The sequence below is a fragment of the Aquarana catesbeiana genome, linkage group LG05 (genome assembly GCF_042186555.1).
Source record: "Aquarana catesbeiana isolate 2022-GZ linkage group LG05, ASM4218655v1, whole genome shotgun sequence".
Classification (NCBI taxonomy): domain Eukaryota; kingdom Metazoa; phylum Chordata; class Amphibia; order Anura; family Ranidae; genus Aquarana; species Aquarana catesbeiana.
The window spans coordinates 546,704,860-546,724,582 of NC_133328.1; the positions used below are offsets into that span (position 1 = coordinate 546,704,860).

The 19,723-nt window shown below is 43.2% G+C and overlaps 1 protein-coding gene across 6 annotated transcripts in view; it reads left to right on the plus strand.

Annotated features, from left to right (window-relative positions):
- The window catches only part of LOC141145285 (uncharacterized), a 577,610-nt gene that overhangs the window by 144,887 nt on the left and 413,000 nt on the right, over nucleotides 1-19,723 (plus strand). For all 6 annotated transcript variants that reach the window (XM_073631839.1, XM_073631841.1, XM_073631840.1 and 3 more), the window contains exons 9-11: nucleotides 9,902-10,132; nucleotides 14,436-14,558; nucleotides 15,961-16,245. In XM_073631839.1, the coding sequence (XP_073487940.1) occupies nucleotides 9,902-10,132; nucleotides 14,436-14,558; nucleotides 15,961-16,245 (639 nt within the window). The remainder of the gene's footprint in view (nucleotides 1-9,901; nucleotides 10,133-14,435; nucleotides 14,559-15,960; nucleotides 16,246-19,723) is intronic.

Below are 19,723 nucleotides of genomic sequence, written 5' to 3' on the forward strand. Positions count from 1 at the left end.
GTAGGTGAACCTCCGCCCCAGTCTCAAGTCTTTTGCAGACTCTAACAGGTTTTCTTCTAAGATTTACCTGTATTTGGCTCTCTCCATTTTCCCATTAACTCTGACCAGCTTCCCTGTCCCTGCTGAAGAAAAGCATCCCCACAACATGATGCTGCCATCATCCTATTTCACAGTGGGTGTGTTCAGGGTGATATGCAGTGTTAGTTTTCCGCCACACATAGTGTTTTGTTTTTAGGCCAAAAAGTTCAATTTTGGTCTCATCTGACCAGAGCACCTTCTTCCACATGTTTGCTGTGTCCCCACATGGCTTCTCGCAACCTACAAATGGGACTTTATATGGCTTTCTTTCAACAATGGATTTCTTCTTGCCACTCTTCCATAAAGGCCAGATTTGTGGACTGCACGACTAATAGTTGTCCTGTGGACAGATTCTTCCAATTGAGCTGTGGATCTCTGCAGCTCCTCCAGAGTTACCATAGGCCTCTTGGCATCTTCTCTGATTAATGCTCTCCTTGCCCGGCCTGTCAGTTTAGGTGGACAGCCATGTCTTGGTAGGTTTGCAGTTGTGCCATACTTTTTCCTTTTCCGGATGATGAGATGTTAAAAGCTTGGGATAACCCTTCTTTAAACGTCACAACTTTATGCCTGACCTGTCCGGTGTGTTCCTTGACCTTCATGATGCTGTTTGTTCACTAAGGTTCTCTGACAAACATTTGAGGGCTTCATAGAACAGCTGTATTTATACTGAGATTAAATTACACACAGGTGGACTCTATTTACTAATTAGGTGACTTTTGAAAGCAATTGGTTCCACTAGTACCCCTACCCTACCCTTAACTTTTAGTTAGGTGTACCAGAGTAAAGGGGGCTAAATACAAATGCACGCCACACTTTTCAGATATTTATTTGTAAAAAATCTTGAAAAACATTTATCATTTTCCTACCACTTCCTTCTACGTCTATCATATAAAATACATTTACGCTTTTGGTTGTAACATGACAAAATGTGGAATATTTCAAGGGGTATGAATACTTTTTTAAAGCACCGTAAGTGCCAACTCTTCGTGGCCACGATGCAGCTGCCGATAGTCCTTAGATTATGAATCAACCACGTTGATGACACCTCCAAGGGATTCAGGTCACAGCAGGATGCATTTCAAGGAAATCTTCTGCCCTGTACACATGATAGGATTTTCTGACAACAAAATCCATGTTTTTTTTCCCGACGGATGTTGGCTCAAACTTGTCTTGCATACACACGTTCACACAAATCTTGTCAGAAATTTTGAACATCAAGAACGCGGTGACGTACAACACAACATGTACGACGAGCTGAGAAAAATGATGTTCAATAGCCAGTGCGGCTCCTCTGCTTGATTACGAGCATGCATGGAACTTTGTGCGTCGGAATTGTGTACACACGACCTGAATTTATGAGAACAGATTTTGTTGTCGGAAAATTTGAGATCCAGATCTTAAATTTTGTGTGTCGGAAATTCCGATAGAAAATGTCTGATGGAGTCTACACACGGTCAGAATTTCCGACTACAAGCTCCCATCGAACATTTTCCGATGGAAAATCCTATCGTGTGCACGGGCATAACTCAGCTGACCTGTACTGGGCTAAACCCCCCCCCCCCCCCCACAACTGGAAGCGGGGGGGAAGGAGGAACAAGAGCCAATAAACTGTCAGGTGTTGGGCGCCGGGGTAGGTATAATGGAGGCAGTTAAGTAATCAATGAATGAAAAAACTCCCCAGAAAAACCGCACTCCGCAACCAATATTTTAACGTGAATAACTTTTGAGACAAAAACTCTAGTGCACAAAGTATGTGAGACATAACAAGGGTTTAAAAAATAAATGATGGAATCCAATAAATATTAATGGCTATAAAGAGAGGTACATGTAAAAATCTAGTACATGAAATAAAAGTTCCGTATTAGAAAACATAACAAAAATGTAAAAAGAAATTTTATATATATATATATATATATATATATATATATATATATATATATATATATATATATATATATATATATATATATATATATATATATAGGGGGGGAGAAAGAGAGAGAGATCCGGGTTCTCCACTGTTACAAAAAAACTAATAAAAATATATACATGATTAAATATAACTGGTATTAATATGTAACTAACCATAATCAAGTGAACATATGGGAACCGGCTACAAAAATATAGGGCAGTGGTGGAATTACCGGGGTCGCAACAGTCACATTTGCGACGGGGCCCGGCATTCCGTCACTGTCGGGGGGGCAGCGGGGTTGCTATTCACGGCTATGAGCGGAGATCGTGTCTGTCATGAAACAGTAGCACTGATAGAAGCACCGGCATTAACGTTCTATTTGCCCGTCCGTCCTCTCTGGCACGGGGTGAGAGAGGACACAAAGCTGATCTCACTGCTCCCCCTTCTCCCTCCTCCCCTCTCCTGTGTGTTCCGCGGGAAATGTGAGCTCCTTAGCTTCACACTAGACTGCCCGCGGAGCCCGGGGCTCGGTAGGCAGGGGGGCCCATCATGGTTTCTTGCACCGGGGCCCTGAAGGTTCTAGTTTCGCCTCTGATATAGGGACAGGCTACAAAAATAACAACCTATAAATAATGGTATGTCAATAAACAAATAATAAGTGATAGAAAGAAAATGGTTAAATAAAAAACTCATTACAAAAAGAGTGGATATAAAGCATGACATGTCAATAGATCTGCAAGGGGGTGGCAGGGATAACTTAAAGAATGGTGGACACATCAAGTTCCTCATTTAATCCTCAAATTGATTGCGTTCTGGATGCTGAGCCATGGATTGCACTTCTGTACAGCTCGGGAATGTGCATTAACAGTGGTGCATGGAGCTGCACTACTGCTTCTGATTCACCTACTTTTATGAGTAGATCCTTTTTATATGATTTTAATAAAGGCTTACATTGATCATTACACCAAAGCAGGGGGTGCTGTCTGTCCCTCCTCCCTTTTCTGATAATCTTGTATACCTTAGTCCACAGGGTTTGAAGCTTTTTGGAGGCCAACCACACAAGCAGCATTGTACTTTCTACTTGCTCACATCTCCAGCATAGAATGAGGATTGGGGGGGGGATTTATAAAGCAAGGTTAGGGTTCTGTACCATCATGTTTGGATCTCAAAGCCGTTTTCTTCAATTGTGACATCCTTTGATTCTGAGTGCTGGGGGCTGTGTGAGTGCTGGGGGCTGTGTGAGTGCTGGGGTCCATGACCCCCAGGATGTTCTTATTCTTCTGAGTTGAATGTCACTGAGTCTCAACCTGAAAAACTGAGAACATATAGTCGAGGGAAGGAGTTGATCCAGGGGAAAGTCCTGGAACGGAGGTGAGTATTGCAGCCAGAGCCATTTTTTTCCTTTTCACTTTACAAATCCTGGGTGGGTTTTAAAAAATAGTGTAGAGTGGTGCTTTAACCGTGATTCTCCCCTTCAGGGCAGATCACAAGATCAAATTTCTTTTGGCAGTAACCTGGAGAATTGTTTTCTTCAGGCAAGGTTAGTATTTCAGCTGTTCTTTTTTCTCTTTATCCCATTCAAACCCTGGAATAAATCCTGGACAACACTGTATTGCTTAAAACTCTATGAAAATTTAGTCTTAAGCAATATTGTATTGCTTAAGACTATATGTAAACAAATACATTTTTATATGTGTATATTTTTTATTTACCGTATTTATCAGCGTATAACACGCACATTCATTATAAGAGGGAAGTTTCCATAAAAAAAAAAAAAAAAATTAAAGGGGTTGTAAAGTTATTTTTTTTTTTTTTTTTAAAATAACAAACATGTTATACTTACCTTCACTGTGCAGCTCGTTCTGCACAGAGTGGCCCCGAACCTGGTCTTCTGGGGTCCCTCGGCGGCTGTTTCAGCTCCTCCCCGCAAGCATTTACCACCTTCATGCGAGCTCCCTCGCACGGTGGTGAGTGCTTGCGGGCGCGCTCCCGTGATACAGCGGGCGGCTATAGCCGCTCGCTGTATCACTCGGCCCCGCCCCCCGGCGCGCCGCGTCATCGGATGTGATTGACAGCAGCGCGAGCCAATGGCTGCGCTGCTTTCAATCCATCCACTGCAGCCAATCAGTGACCAGGCTGAGCTGCAATAAAGCTGACGAGGATGAGGAGCGAAGATTCGAGGCGTCAGGTAAGTAAAACGGGGGGCCTGGCGGCGGCGGTACTGTCAAAAGTTTTTTCACCTTAATGCATAGAATGCATTAAGGTGAAAACATTTTTACCTTTACAACCCCTTTAAATAAGGAACTTTGAAGCAAAATAAGGGTCAGTGTCCATCTGCAGCAGCCTCACCATTGCCGTCAATACAGCAGCCTCACCATTGCCGTCAATACAGCAGCCTCACCATTGCCGTCAGTGCAGCAGCCTCACCATTGCCATCAGTACAGCAACCTCACCATTGCCTTCAATGCAGCCTGATCAATGCCCATCTGCAGCTTAGACAGGGAGGGGGGCGGGACGAACGCCGACAGATTACATACAGTGAGAATCTGCTATGTTGGACAGAACATGTTCCAATGGCAGCCCAGTAGATGGAACTTCCTATTACAGAGGCCACCAAGTAAACAGGAGATTCTCACTGTATGCAATCTGACAGTGCTTGTACCGCCCCCCTCCCTGTCCCCTTTGAGACAGCTAAAATTGAAGTATTGGCGTATAACACGCACACGCACTCAATTTTCAGGGTGAAAAAGTGCGTGTTATACCCCAATAAATACTGTGTCTATTTTCCCTCTCTCTTAAGCCCCTTACACACGATAGGACTTTGTACAAACTTTCCCTTGGATTTTTGTACAAAGGGCGTTGGCCATAAGTTTGTATTGCATACAGATGGCAGGACTTTTCCAGCCAACTTTCACCAAATCACGTGGTTTATCAGCTCTTTACCACCACCCTTTGGTCAACTTCTGTATTGTCTGATATTGTGTCAATCTCGCTGCTTTTATCAGCGAGCCGGGTTCACACTGGTACGGGGATCCGACTCTGATCCCCGCTAATACCAGGCACTGTGTTTGCTATGAATCTTGAGGGGGAACTCCACGCCAAATTTTAAATAAGAAACCGGCATGGGTTCCCCTCCAGGGGCATACCAGGCCCTTAGATCTGGTATGGATTTTAAGGGGAACCCCTGCGCCGAAAAAATGGCATGGGGGTCCCCCCAAGATCCATACCAGACCCTTATCCGAGCACGCAGCCCGGCCGGTCAGGAAAGGGGGTGGGGACAAGCGAGCGCCCCCCCTCCTGAACCGTACTAGGTCGCATGCCCTCAACATAGGGGGTGGATGCTTTGGTGGAGGGGGGCGCCCTGTGGCCCCCCACCCCAAAGCACATTGTCCCCATGTTGATGAGGACAAGGGCCTCTTCCCGACAACCCTGGCCATTGGCTGTCGGGGTCTGCGGGCAGGGGGCTTATCGTAAATCGGGAGCCCCCTTTAATAAGGGGGCCCCCAGATCCCGGCCCCCCACCCTATGTGAATGAGTAGGGGGTACATCGTACCCCCTACCCATTCACCTAGGGAAAAAAGTGTCAATAAAAAAAGTACACAGGTTTTTAAAGTAATTTATTAGGCAGCTCCGGGGGTCTTCTTCTGACTCCGGGGTCTTCTTCTGACTCCGGGGTCTTCCGACTCCGGGGGTCTTCTTCCGACTTCGGGGGTCTCTCCGGCGTCTTCTCCCGGTGTCCGGTTCTTCTGCCAGGCTCCTCCGCTATCTTCTGCTCTTTTGCTAGCAGTGGCCTGGACTTCTGCGTCGTCTTCTCCCCTTTTGTCCCCTCTTCTCTTCTTCCGATGTTGACCCGACGCTCTCTCCAGCTGGAATGCTCTCTGAGCGCTCCGCTATGACTTATATAGGCGGTGAACCCGCCCCCCTATGACATCACAGTGCTGGGGCATGCTGGGACTATGAGGTCACAAGGGGGCGTGGTCATGTCATCCTATGACCACGCCCCCTTATGACCTCACAGTCCCAGTGTTTTGGACTGAACCAGAACTGTCCGGTACTTTGTTTCTGTCCCCCTGACCAAATTAACCTTCAATGTGAAAGTGTGCACACTTGAAGTAAATTACTGAGACATACACAAGTTCAGTAGATTGATACTTCTCCTTTATTACTTCCTGGACTCCGGCTAATATACCATGAGCCGGATATTTTGTTATCAAATCAAATATCAAATAAGACAAGAGTATGCGGACCGCAAGATATACATATTCATTATTGTGTATATGCTTTTAGCCGGGTTATATCTATATAAGGGAATAGCAAACTATCATAGCTAAATAGGGTGTCTTGTTTCCAGTTCTTGAAAACAGGCGCAATCTTCTTTAACTTGTTCTTAACTCTTGCGGTTCTGTTCCACATGAAGGGGGAGGGTAAGCTGGCAGACATCTAATTGAATATAGTTAAAGCTGATAGCAGAGGCTGAAGTAAGCACTTATATCTATATGGTTATATTGGAAATAGGCATTTCACCATAACACTCATAGTCACATCCATTACAGTTCCCCCTTGAAATGCTTATTTCACAAAACTGTCCCTCACACTGAAAGACCTACACCCAGCCCATCCTCCTCTGCAACTCTTTTAAGCCGTATGTAGAGAAAGAGCAGCGACTAGTTCACTACCCCCCTCAATACAGCTGGAGGAGTGCGGCCACGTGCTATCTGTCCCTATAGCCCTACGGTGTTGCATCCCGGGGGAGGGTGACTGTAACGGAGTGTAACACATAATTTTCATCATAATTTTTATCAAGCCTTACATAGACATCATCATCATCATCTGATATCTCTTGGTTCATGAACGTGGGGGTAGTTTGGTCAACAGCCTTTTCCACACACTTCCTAATGCAGGGGAGAACGCAGCAGATTATAGCCGCCATTACCAGGATAGCTATTCCTATCTGGGTCAACAATCCCTGCCATCCTCCCTTTATTCAGGTAAAATACTGATCCCAGGGGTTGGTGAGCCCTGAATTCTGTTTTAGTTCTTTGGACAAGTCCTCAAGTTTCTGGATGGCTAAAGTCACTTTACCATTTGGGCCGGTGTTGTCTGGGATGTAAGTACAGCATGTGCTGGTCTCGGGGATCATCTTACATACACCCCCCTTCTCAGCCAGGAGCATGTCTAAGACCATACGGTTTTGGAAGGTCATGTGTGAGGCCGCTTCCAACTGTTCAGCTAAACCCTGGAGTGCATCTCTGGTGTAATTGACAAATCTTTGTTGGTTGTAGTAGATGTAATTATTTACAGTGATGATGGGAATCAGTGACTCAAAACCTGCTTCTACTTGGTCTTTTACTTTGAAATCATCTGGGACCCCCCTTGGGACTCCTATGGCATCTATGTATACATAGGGGTCAGAACTTCCTGCTGGGGCACTCCTGCGTTTTTTGTTTGATTTGGGTACATTGTTTGCTTCTGGCTCTGGGTTTTGTAAGAGAATATGCAGGGGCATTATGGCTTTAGCCATTGCACATTCTCCTGTCCACTGTCCTGTCATTCTACTCCTGATTTTCATGCCTCCACAGATCCAGTACACGTCTCCTAGAGACTGAACTTGATTTGATGGAGTAGGGCATCCATCAAATCCTTGATAGCTGTGCTGTGTTTTACAGGTGTTCCTGCTGCTGTCAGGAACCCCCTGGTCTTCCAGAGGACCCCGAAATCACAGGCCACGCCCAGGGTGTATCTTGGGTCTGTGTAAATGTTAGCTCTTCTTCCTTCTGCCAATTTGCATGCCATATTTAAAGCCTGGAGTTCTGCTTCTTGGGCAGACATGGGGGGGGGGGGGGGGGGGTAATGCTGAAGCTTGAATCACTGTGTCTTCTGTGGTGACTGCGTATCCTGTGTGGTACTGTCCAGCACTATCTGCATACCTGGAACCGTCCACAAAAATTGTCAAGTCAGGATTCTTAAGAGCTGTCATCACTTCGAAGCAGTTATGAGCAGTGAGATGAGGATTATTCTCCTAAGAGGTTTCCCCCCTCGAGAAGCGGAAGCAGAGTGGATGGGTTAAGGGTATCACATGGGAGGGCGGTGATGTTATCGGGGAGAAGCAAGGCAAACTGGAGTCTGAGGAGGAGTCTTGCTGGGGACAGGGCTGTACTTGGTACTCTCTGAGACAAACAGTTTGAAAGTCTTTTAGTCTGGAAGGCCCAAAGGGCTGTTGAGAGGATCTCCTTCAGAGTTTCAAAATTGTCCACAGCTTCTGGTGAAAGCAGGAAAGGGTCAGATTTCAGGGCATCATAAAGGGATTGCATCGAAAGGGAGGCTTCTGGAACTGGGATCCAAGAACGGCAGTAGGAGATTAATCCTAGAAAGGCGTGAAGGGGCTTTTGACCCTGAGGCAAAGGGATGCCCTTGAATGCAGCAACTCTTTCTTCAGTGAGATGTCAGGTGCCTTGGGAGATGCAGAGGCCTAGGAAAATCACCTTCTCTCTGGACTTTTTGCTTTAAGGCCTTGCAACCTTGCTTAACCAGGTAGTGGAGGAGGCTTTCAGAGAAGATTGAGGCAATCACAAGCAGGAGGTCGTCTACATACTGAAGGAGTACAATGCCTGGGTGTAACTTCATCCAGGTGTCCAGAATGAGGGCCATTGCCTTGGTGAATTGGGAGGGGGAGTTCTGGGCATCTTGTGGCATAACAGTCCAGGTGTAGCTGGCAGGTGACACAGGCTTGCCTGAATGCTTGTGGAGAAGGTCCATGTGATCTGGAGAGGTGGGGTGTCATGTACCTTGTACTGGGCGCTTTCATGTGGACCACGGTTGGGGCTTGGTTGACTGTGGGTGAATTTCCGGGGGCTTCAGTATTCCCTTCTGGAGTGGCCAGGTCTTCCGCAGTTGTAGCAGGCACGTGGAGTTGGTACCGGTGGGTGCAGATAGGGTGTGGCCTGGTACGGCTCAGGAGGGGGGGGGCGCCCACTCGTCCCCACCCCCTTTCCTGACCGGCCGGGCTGAGTGCTCGGATAAGGGTCTCGTATGGGTTTGGGGGTGACCCCCATGACGTTTTTTCGGCATGGGGGTTTCCCCTTTAAAATCCATACCAGACCTAAGGGCCTGGTATGACCCCAGAGGGGAATTCCCTCTCACGCTGGCCGCAATAGGAAAATGTGTTTTTTCCTATTGCAGCCAGCGCAAGATCTGCAGTACCCGGTCACCGAGAATCAGCGCGATGGGTTCGCGCTGAAAACATTCTCGCGGCCGCGTACTGTAGTTTGTACAAAAGTCCGATGCTTTTGTGTACACACAGTCAGACTTTGCTCCATCGGACTTTTGCTGGAAAGTTTGTGCGTTCGCACAGCCAACAAAAGTCTGATGGAAACAGAAAAAGTTTGTCCGATGGAGCGTACACACGGTCGGATGTTGCTCCAAAATAATTTGCATGTTTGTTGTCAAAAAGTCTGATCATGTGTACAGGCCTTTAGACAGTTGTCACTTTTATTCCTCTTCAAAATGGTCACCAGTCCAAATAGAGAAAAAACCTGACAGGGAGTTTAATGTGTCCACAACAATTTAACACGTACTCTATATGTGCATTTAGCTTGCACTATATGTATGTGTAGTTAAAAAGATAGATAGTTATGTAGATACTCATACCTAATTAAAAACAAAATAGCCCACTTTTAATTCAGTACAGTAATGCTAGGAGCTGATATATAGCCTCAGGGGATCAGTGTTTTTTGCACATTTTTATTTAATAAGTGACAGTACTATTAAAGTTAAGTGTGTGTGGTGCTGTAACTGAGAAAAGAAAGAGAACCCATGCTAACTTTAAAAATAAAATGAAAAAGTATGTTCTATTGCATAGAAGCTCCATTAAATTTGTAAAAGTATCTCTTTTCTCTGTTCTTTCTTTGCTAGATTGCTAACAAAAAGGAAACCATTCAGAGTCTGGAAGCTGAAGTATCGATTCTTCAGCGTCAGAATAAGGAAAAGTGCGACCAGGTAGAAACCTTTGAACACCTGATTGACCAGTTAACTGCAGAGCTGAATTCCTCCAAGGACGATGTTAAATTGAACAAAGAGCAGTACCAGCAGTACGAGCAGCTGGCTGGAATGATGAAAGAAAAGGTTGATCATTTACAAACGCAGGTAGTGTATTGTGTATCATATGCACACAATGATATTGTAGCATATGGCAAATGTGTGTCATTTTACATGTCCCTGTCTGTTGTGCTATGTGTGTTCATGTGTGTTCAGGTGCTATGTGTGTTCATATTATACCACAGAGACAACGGCTTTGGTTGAACATTTTGCACCACTGAAAGCCCCCTCAAGATAAAATTGACTGTTTGGGAGTACCTAGCTGTCAGCAATATGTCACAATGTATTCATGCTGTGCTTGTCATTTGAAGCAGTTGTCTTTGCAATGACACTGTCGCTCATGGTGGATTTATAAAAGACGCTACTGTTCTGACCTGTATTTCTACTACAGAGGGCTGGCATGAACACTTGCATAAAGTGTTGTATGACACTTCATACATGCTGGTTTCCCTGCTCTGCTCCTTTGTTGCAGCCAAGCAGGTACCATCTTCTGCATTGCTGAAAAAGTATGCAATATTTTATAGATATGCTTGCCATGTCCTGGTGAGAAACTGTAAGGCTGGGTTCACACCATCGCTAATTGCGACTCACAGCAGGGGTCCTGCTGAAATGGTCCTGGTTCACCATTTCAGGTCCAAATTCAGCATTAATTTTTGGCTGAATTCAGACCTGAAATGGACCAAAAGACGCACAGGGCTCTTGTGCAAATTTGCACCTGAGCCACAGAAGAGATATGTGAATCGGCTCCATAGAGAGCCAGTCAAAATCTTCTGCTATTGCGAATTGGATGCTGGTTCCCCGCATACAATTCGCATAGGTGTGAACCCAGCCCTAGACTTCCTGTACTGTGACTTGGAGGACACATATAGTAACAGCTATTCCTGCCTCTTTCCAGTAGTAGTGCTAGCTAAGTCATCTCTCCTGTTGTCTTCAGGAGCTGCTAATTGTGGGAAGCCTTCAGATAGAGGTGGGTGCTGAAGAAAATGCCTATGAATCCCAGTTATTTTGTCTTTTCATTTTTTAAACCCATAATAGGATTTTCTGATGTGACTTTGCATTTCAGCATACTAGTTGTCAATGCCTGATGGTGCTTGTACAACGTTGGTTCTTTACAAGTTACATAGAAACAGAAAAGTGACGGCAGAAAAAAGACAGAATAGTCCATCGAGTCTGCCCATTTTTTTTGTTTGTTTTATTATTTTTTTCATTAACTTTTTTGTCTGAGTATAGATTTATGGTTGTCCCAAGTATGTTTGAAGCCATTTACTGTTGACTGGCTTAAAACAAGAGGAAGAGAGTGCATGGCCGCCCTAGTGTAATTCAGTTTATTGATGAAACAATATAAATATGCCACCAAGAATTGCACTCACATGATTACAGATAAAACAAGCATGTCTCAACCCTTAGCACCTCTTCTCCATGGTGGCTGTAAGATCCAGGGCTGTGTGAGCTCTCAATTGAGCCTCCTGTAAGCTATGGCTGAAAATGCCTGTCTTTGGTGTGCCGATGCTAGTGCGCATGTGCCCGGACCAGCCGACGCCATGCTTTGTTGCCAGGATACAGAGAAGCAGAAGGGGGGCGGAGAGGCGTTAGGAGTGTCACGGTTGTCAGGACGATGTGTTTCGGAGGCGTGGCCTCCTTTTTAAATTCGCGCTCACCCATTATTTATGTGAACTGTTGACTGTCTCACTACCTCTGCTAGAAATCAATTTCAAACTTCAAATACCCTTTCAATAAAATAATACTTTCTAAAATTTAGTTATGAACTTTCCTCCAGTTAGTTTGAGGTCATGAGGTTTTTTTCAAGGTCATTGGGAACTGGGTGCTCCCAATTGCTATATCTATTCTTAATCAATGCAATGATAGTTTTAGAGAGGAGAAATGATTGACACCAACAACTGAATAATAAATGGATAAAGAAAGACTGCACAGACAGATGGTTAGATTAGCATGTGAAGTGCCTGCTGTTAAATTAGTATGCCCATCTGGCTATGGTTCAGTTTTATTACGGGATCATCTTTCCTGACTTTTACACTAAGCCATGCATCCTGAGTTAGGCCTAGGCTTCGCCCATCTATTTTTCCTCAGCAAGTCAGACGTCCTAAAGCCTGGTACACACTAAGTTTTTTCCGTTCAACCTAGCGGGTTGAACAAAAAAAAACTGTCGGCTCCGGTTGGTCGGAGCTGCTGTACTCACTATGCAAACTAAGTACAGCGATCTCTCTTGCTGAGCTATTGTGTTCTGACAGGGGGACGACACCTCCGTCAGAACACTCCAATCAACGCTCTCCGCCATTGAAAGCGCTGACCTAAGTCGTTCAGCTGCTGGTTTTCTAGCATGCTCGTCTCACAGACTGACAAACACATGGGCCGAATGTCAACTGTTTTTTGTTTTTGAACTGGCAAATGTCTCCTGACATTCAGCCTGTGTGTACCCGGCTTAAGTGACTAAGAGAATATCCTAATTGGATAAAGAGCAGTGGGTGGAGTTTACAGCTGAACTTTACTCTCTCAATCAACATTAATTGTTTTTAATCCTTATGCGGTTAGCCTTAGTAAATAGGAAGGTATATTATAATTGTGCTTCCGCCTCATTGGCTGAAACAGCTGAGGGAGTTATTACTGTCAATCACAGCCAATGAGGAGAGAGAGAGAGGGTGAGGCCGCCAAGCCGAGGCTCCGTGTCTAAATGGACACGCAGAGCAGTGGCTCGGGAGTGTGCCTGCTTGGGTGCCCCCCTTGCAAGCTGCTTGTTGTGGGGGGCACTTGACAGGAGGGAGAAGCCAGGAGCGCTGATGGGGGACCCGAGTACAGGAGGTTCGGGCTGCTCTGTGCAAAACAATTGCACAGAGCAGGTAAGAATGATTTATTTATTTATTTATTTATTTTTTAAGATTTTGCCTTTTTAATATCAATTTAAATATTAAAAATGCATTAAATAGTGTTTTCAGTTGCTGGTGCTCAGATACAGTTAAGTCCTGCTTTAAACCACAATTAGATATTAGATGATAAATTGACGAATTGTCCTACCAGACAGGGCTTGGAGCTTCTGGACATCAGAATCCCCTAAATTAAAAGGCATCACACTTTTGTATAACCTCCTACATGACAAAACCACATTTATTAAGACTTCAGCACACAAAAAATGGGAAAGGGTCTTACAATCCTCCTTTTCTGACTACCAGTGGCATAAAGCCATTGCCTACAATTATAAAGCATCTACATGTGTTAATTACTGGGAAGTGTCCCAAAAATACATCATAGATGGTATCTCACCCCTGTACAAATGTACAAATTCGCAAATCTGGACAGCAACCATTGTTGGCGGAGATGTTCTCACGTAGGTACACTCACATGTGTACTATGGTCATGCCCCCCATATTTATCCCTTCTGAAAGAGTGTATTTACCTTTTCTCTCAGAAATCACAGGAATTCTAACCAACCCTACCCCCTCCCTAGCACTACTCAGCCTGGGGATAGAAACCTTTCCACACAACCTCAGAGCTCTGGTCATGCACATACTGTTTGCTGCTAGACTACTCAAATGGAGAAGCTCCTTAGACCCCATACACACTATACAACTTTTGTTGTCTGATTTCCTTCAGATTGTAGTGCAAGGGCCTGCCTGATTACATACAAATTGAAACTTTTAAGGTTTGACCTCATATTATATGGTTTTGGTATAAATCTAAAGGAGAAAATCTAAAGGAAATTGTGTAGTATGTATCCAGCTTTAGTCCCAAACATCTCAGACGTTAAATACCAACTTAAACTAGTTAAAGAATTTGAGTACTGCTCTGCCTTGCAAAGTAATTTGCAAGTCAAATTTACAAATAACTGTTAACCCTGGCTTCAGATACCAAATGTAGATGAGATGTGTAAAATACTTGGACATTATACTAATTACTAAGCGTATTCAACACCTTTTCTCTCCTATTGCAACCAATATGATACTGATTCTTTTATGTTATTGCACATTCCGGTGGATATAATTCTCTCGTTTACTTCAGTTCTTTTGCTTCTGTAAACACTATACAGTGTATGTACAATCGCTGTTTATATTACAAGCACTTGCTAAACATCTACGGTTACTGTAAAACCAATAAAAATACTACATTAAAAAAAAAAAAACTGTCATTGAATATGAATGAATGAATATGAATGAATATTATTATATTTTTTTGTTTATATGTTCCAAATGTATTTTTATCATGCATCTCTGTAATGGTTAAGAATAATTTTTAAATACTCAACTTTACCTAGTAAAGAGCCATGTAGAAAAACATGCTGTAGTTTAAATGAACCTGTCAATCCAGTTTTTCACAGAGCAAATTTTGATTATTTTTTCAGATCATGGAGAATGAAAGTGACATAAGAAAGATTTGTTCTGAGTTGAAGGAGTACAGGACTACTCATAGCCATTCCAATGAAGAGTACAGTGCCCAGGTTTTGCAGCTGCAGAAGCAACAGCATGTAAGCTACTTAAGATTGTTCTTGTCTAGTAATACATTTCTGAAACAACATTTTAAATACAATTAAAAGAGTTATTTACATTTTGGAGCATGTATCAAGAAGAAAGTTGAGTCTATTTTATAATACAGTTCAAAGTACAGTGATGCTATGTAACTCATAGCAACTCAGTAGCCATATCAGTGATTGGTTTCTGTGATGTACTGCAGTTTGCACATTATTGCTGCCTTATTCATTAAATCTGTGAAATGAATGGTGTGACTCATTTATTACTCAGATAAATTATTAAATACTGATTCTTAAAGGCTTGTTTGGCTTTACTTCTCATGTGGATCACAAGAGTGCAGTTCGTTCTACACTCCTGTGACTCATTTTCAGCAGACAGCTGTGGACTGACGTTACAGAGCTGGTTCAGGCTTGGGCAAGATTGCGACAATAATGTCTGGATCCACCCACATGCCTGGACCAGTACTTGGCTCAGCCTTTCAGCGAGCCGCTGAGATCCTGAGCCGGCCGCTCCCACCCCCTCCACAGTCCAGCACTCCTGTGAGCACGGGGAGAATCAGAGCAGAGAACAGTGACTTACAGTCACCAGCTGTCTGCTCACGGAGCTCTGAGAACCAATCGACCAGTGGTCTTTGAATGCTCAGTTCCCAGCTCTAGAGTCGACGGGACAGATGCATCCACCTAGGTAAGTATGATTTTTTTTTAAAAAAAGCCCAACTTCTATTTTAAGACTTCTGTAAGTACTGATAAAGAGGAAAATACTTTGTTTATATCTGCTGTTTCACAGGTATTGGGGAATGGTGCTGGACTATATCTGGGCTTACCATCCTCTTTGGTGTTTACCTTGATTATTACAATAGTTAGTCTCCATCTTCTGTGTCATGAACAATTTCCTTCATAGATACACCTGTAGTTGTTGTAGGAGTTTCTTTACAACTTGTTCTCTGACACTGCATCTAAGTGCTTCTGTGCTTTCGGTTTATTAGAGCAATGCTTGAATTTGTCCACAGTATAAAGAAAGTTGCTGGTTTTAAATATTTTCACATATTAGGACTTCAGAAGACAGACTTCAGACTCAGAACTGAGGGAAATGTAGCATGTTTCTAGGCGCTCCTGAAATGTTTGGTCTAACATTTCACTTACTGAAGGTGTTACTACGGAAGAGTCAGCAACCCAGTCAAGTTTTCATTGCTTTTGAGTTACAAAGAATGTATTTACATTCACATTGACAAAACCCCATGCATATGATGCCTTATGTTGATTTGCCAGTATTGCTCACCATTTGCTTTCACCTACTGCTTAGAACTACGCTTTGAATACCTTAAAAAAAATGCTACAGCTTACATGATAGGCATTTTTTACAAAGATGGTTGAATTATTATTATTTATTTTTTTAAAGGAGATTACGTTTCTAAGTGGCCAACTAAATGAAAAAAACACCAAGATAGAAGAATGTCAGGGAATCATTGAGCATCAAAAAACTGAAGCTTTGAAAGTGCTGGACCAGCAGAAAAATTACGCACTTGGGATTGAAGAACTAGAAAAGACTTTGCATTCCCTACAGATGGAGATTCTTACATCGCAACAGAAGCACAAAGTAGATGTTGTTGGTTTGGAGCAGCAAGTAGCTCATCTAGAGGCAGAGCTGACTGGTGCTAGAAGAATCTGTGCCCAAAAGGATCAGGTATAAGCAAAATAAGAATTTTGTCTCTAGGCGTGACAAAAACGTATTTCTCATCTTTCCTTAGGGCCTCTAAGCTGCACAGTATGATGACCTTCGAAGCAACGAATAGTTGAATTTAGAGCAGACATTGTATTTCATATTTGTATTCTGGGGCCTTCTTTCTTGTGTGTTTAGTGTATGTTGATGCAAAGGTTTTGAAGTTTAAATATAAGGGCATAGGTTTGTTTCGGAGCAAGTCATTTTCTATGCAGTAATAATATTGGTGCAAAGACTATGGCTGTTGTATTAGGGGTAAGTTACACTTAGGGGTAATGTTTTAGTTAAAGTATAACTAAACGCAAAACTTTTTTTTTTTAGTTTTGGATAGAGTGGAGAGGGATTAGAACACTTGTCAGTTTTCATTGCAATCTGTGCCCCCATTAGGGAGATTCACCCTCTCTATTTGTCCTGTTTACCATTATCATAAAAAGTGAAAGTAAAAGAAAATCCCATATGTTGAGTTGTTCCCAGAAAAGTAATAGAAGTTAGATTTTCCAATGGTGACCTGGGGGCACCCAAGAAATTCCCTTAGTTTGCAGGGATTTCCACTCACTTTCTGTTTGGCTGTGGGACATCAAGTGAAGGGAAATCTCCGCAATGGGACACAGATGGTGAAAAAAAAAATCTCATATTGGTTATAACACTCCCTTGCTCTATCCAAAATGAAAAAAAAATGTTTTGCATATAGTTCTACTTTAAGAGTTACAATTGGTTTTAGAGGGTCGGTTGAAAGTTTACTGTATGCACTAATGCAAAACATTGTTTTGTTTTGACATAATGTGTACCTTACAGAAACCCTGACCACCACAAGAGGCTGTAGCCTACTTTGAGAAGGAGGTATGGGAGGTGAAGTTTCTGTATGGCTTGGCATTACTTTCTGTTGGCCATACTTAATATTTTCCTGTTTGAGTAGCTATATTTAATGAAAGTATATGGAGTTTTAAATGTTGTAAACACTTTGTGGCCGCCCACCACATCTACTAGCGAAATACACCTTTTCTTTGGTATTCTACAATGCGCAAATTAATTATGCAACAATGGAATGCTAAATTACAGTAAGTCATTTAAAGTTCACCTTTAAAAAAATAATAAATGCATATATTTTTGCAGGTAAAAAAAATTGCAATTTTTTTTCTGGAGCCTGCTGAGCATTGCACCTCTGATCAACAGATCACATGTGCAGTTCCAGGCTTCTGCAGACTCTCAGTAAAGCTATCTGCCCATACCTTGTATGGACAGACAGTTACTGAAGAGCAGGAGGAATCACTGAACTACGAGAGCTCTCACCAGCACCCTTGCAGTCCTTTGAGAACTACAAGCCATCTGCAGCAATGACAGACATAGTTGGCGCACCTGTGTATGCGGAGCCTTGCTCGGCCATGCTCTTTTAAATTGTGACAGTGGGTGTGCGTAGAAGATCCCCCCCACCTGATGTCACAGCAGGAGATTAGAGGGGTGCAGGAAGGTGCTTTTTGGTACCAAGTTGCATGTTACACCCTGAATATGATTGTGACATGTTACCTGTTACCAAAGCTGAACTTTATCTTTTTATTTCATTAAGTTTTTATTTGGTTTTAAGAACTACAAAGAAGAGCGTACATGACACATGGATAGTGCAGTAAACTTGTGGACCAAACATTGCATTAAAACAAGAGGTATCTAGTGCATTGATTGCGCCAGATTCAACGACTGTTCGTAACAGATGTTTCCTTTAGACTCGCATACACCCCGAGGGGCTAGTGCATATGTGTTTCCTGCAAGCTAGTATGTAAATTAACTTTCAATGTTAAAGAAAAGACTGTAATAAACATTGCAAACATTAATAGCAACTGTAAAGATAAAGAGAAGTAGGAATAATAAAAACAATGAAAATTAAGAATAAGGAATGCAGTTAGGTACTGTAGGTAAGATTTTCTTGGTAGTTATCAAAAATTGGGGTTAGGTCAAGAACTAGAGGCTGCATTATACCACTCTTTTCAAGGGATCCATATCTTGTCAATGATTATCTACCCACGCTAGATACAAAAAGTTGTTCATAAGTACCATGAGTATTGATTATTAGGATGGTTTCCTGTATATTAGGGGTCTTGGTGTCTTTTCAGTGCCTGACCAGATTAAGTTGGGCTGCTAAAAGAATGTGGGATATCAGTTTCGTCAAAGGAGGGGGGGACAAAGTCCACCTCCAGGGATAATAGTGCCGTGCCCGGTGTTGGCTCCATTTTGAGTCTGAGGACCTGCGTTATGAGGTTAAATATTAGATTCCTAGATTCCAGTATTGGGTTATCTTAGGACAAGACAATAGAAGGTGTATTAAGGTACCTGGCTCCCCACAATTTCTCCAGCACAAGGGAGAAACATCTGGGGCAAATTTGGATATACGATGTGGGGTGAGATACCAACAAAACAAGATCTTCTGGAAGAGTTCCCAGAGATTAGCACTCCTGGTAGAGCAGTACGTTATATTTAGTGCTCTTTGCCATTGGTCATCTGAATACACCTTATTAAAATCCTTTTCAAATGTTTGAATAGATAATGATTTTTTAAAATTTCAGTTTATTTTGAAGATGTGTGTAGAATAATGAAATACCCAGCTAGGTAGTATTGGGCAATTTGCCATGGCAGGGAGGTAAACTACTGGAGAGTTCTGAATGTTTTGAGTGCAGGGCCCACATATAGGTCTTCCAACACTAAAGCTCTACTAGATTGCCAATTAGCGAGGGAGATACTGAGTATGAGAAGTTAGAGCTGAAATTGGGAATCTCAGTGTAGTTTGTTTGTGTTGAGAGAACATATGTGCTCGTAGGGTGAGTCATGCATCTATAGACACCTGTATGGTAATGCTAATGGTGGAATGTGACCCCTGAAGACGTCAGGTGCACTGACAGAACGTGTAGGGTGTGGTCAAACGTGATACGTCACTTCCGCCCACAGTGGAACGCAGGTGGAGCGCATCACGGTGTCTCCGCGTCCACTTATTTGTTTTTTAACTTGTTACCATGCCAGTTGGCGTTTAGCGCCACTTTTTAGCAATAAACCACGTTTTTTTTACATATTTCACTTTGGGAGATTGTTCTTTACCCTTTGTCTAACCTGGTTACAGTACCTGACCGCGAGATTGTATTTCCAGCGCGATCCCATCGCGCTGGTTCTCAGCGACAGGGTACTGTGCATGTCGCGCTGGCTCACTCATCGGGAAAGGAAAACTTTTTTCCTTTTCGCGATAAGTGACAGGCAGTGCTGACAGATGTCTGGTATGAATCCTGAGGGGGAACGCTGCGCCAAATTTTAAATGAAAAAACCCGCGTGGGTTACCCCCCCAGGGGCATACCAGGCCCTTAGGTCTGGTATGGATTGTAAGGGGAACCCCCTATGCTGAAAAATCTGCGTGGGGGTCCCCACACAATCCATACCAGACCCTTATCCGAAGCACGCAGCCCGG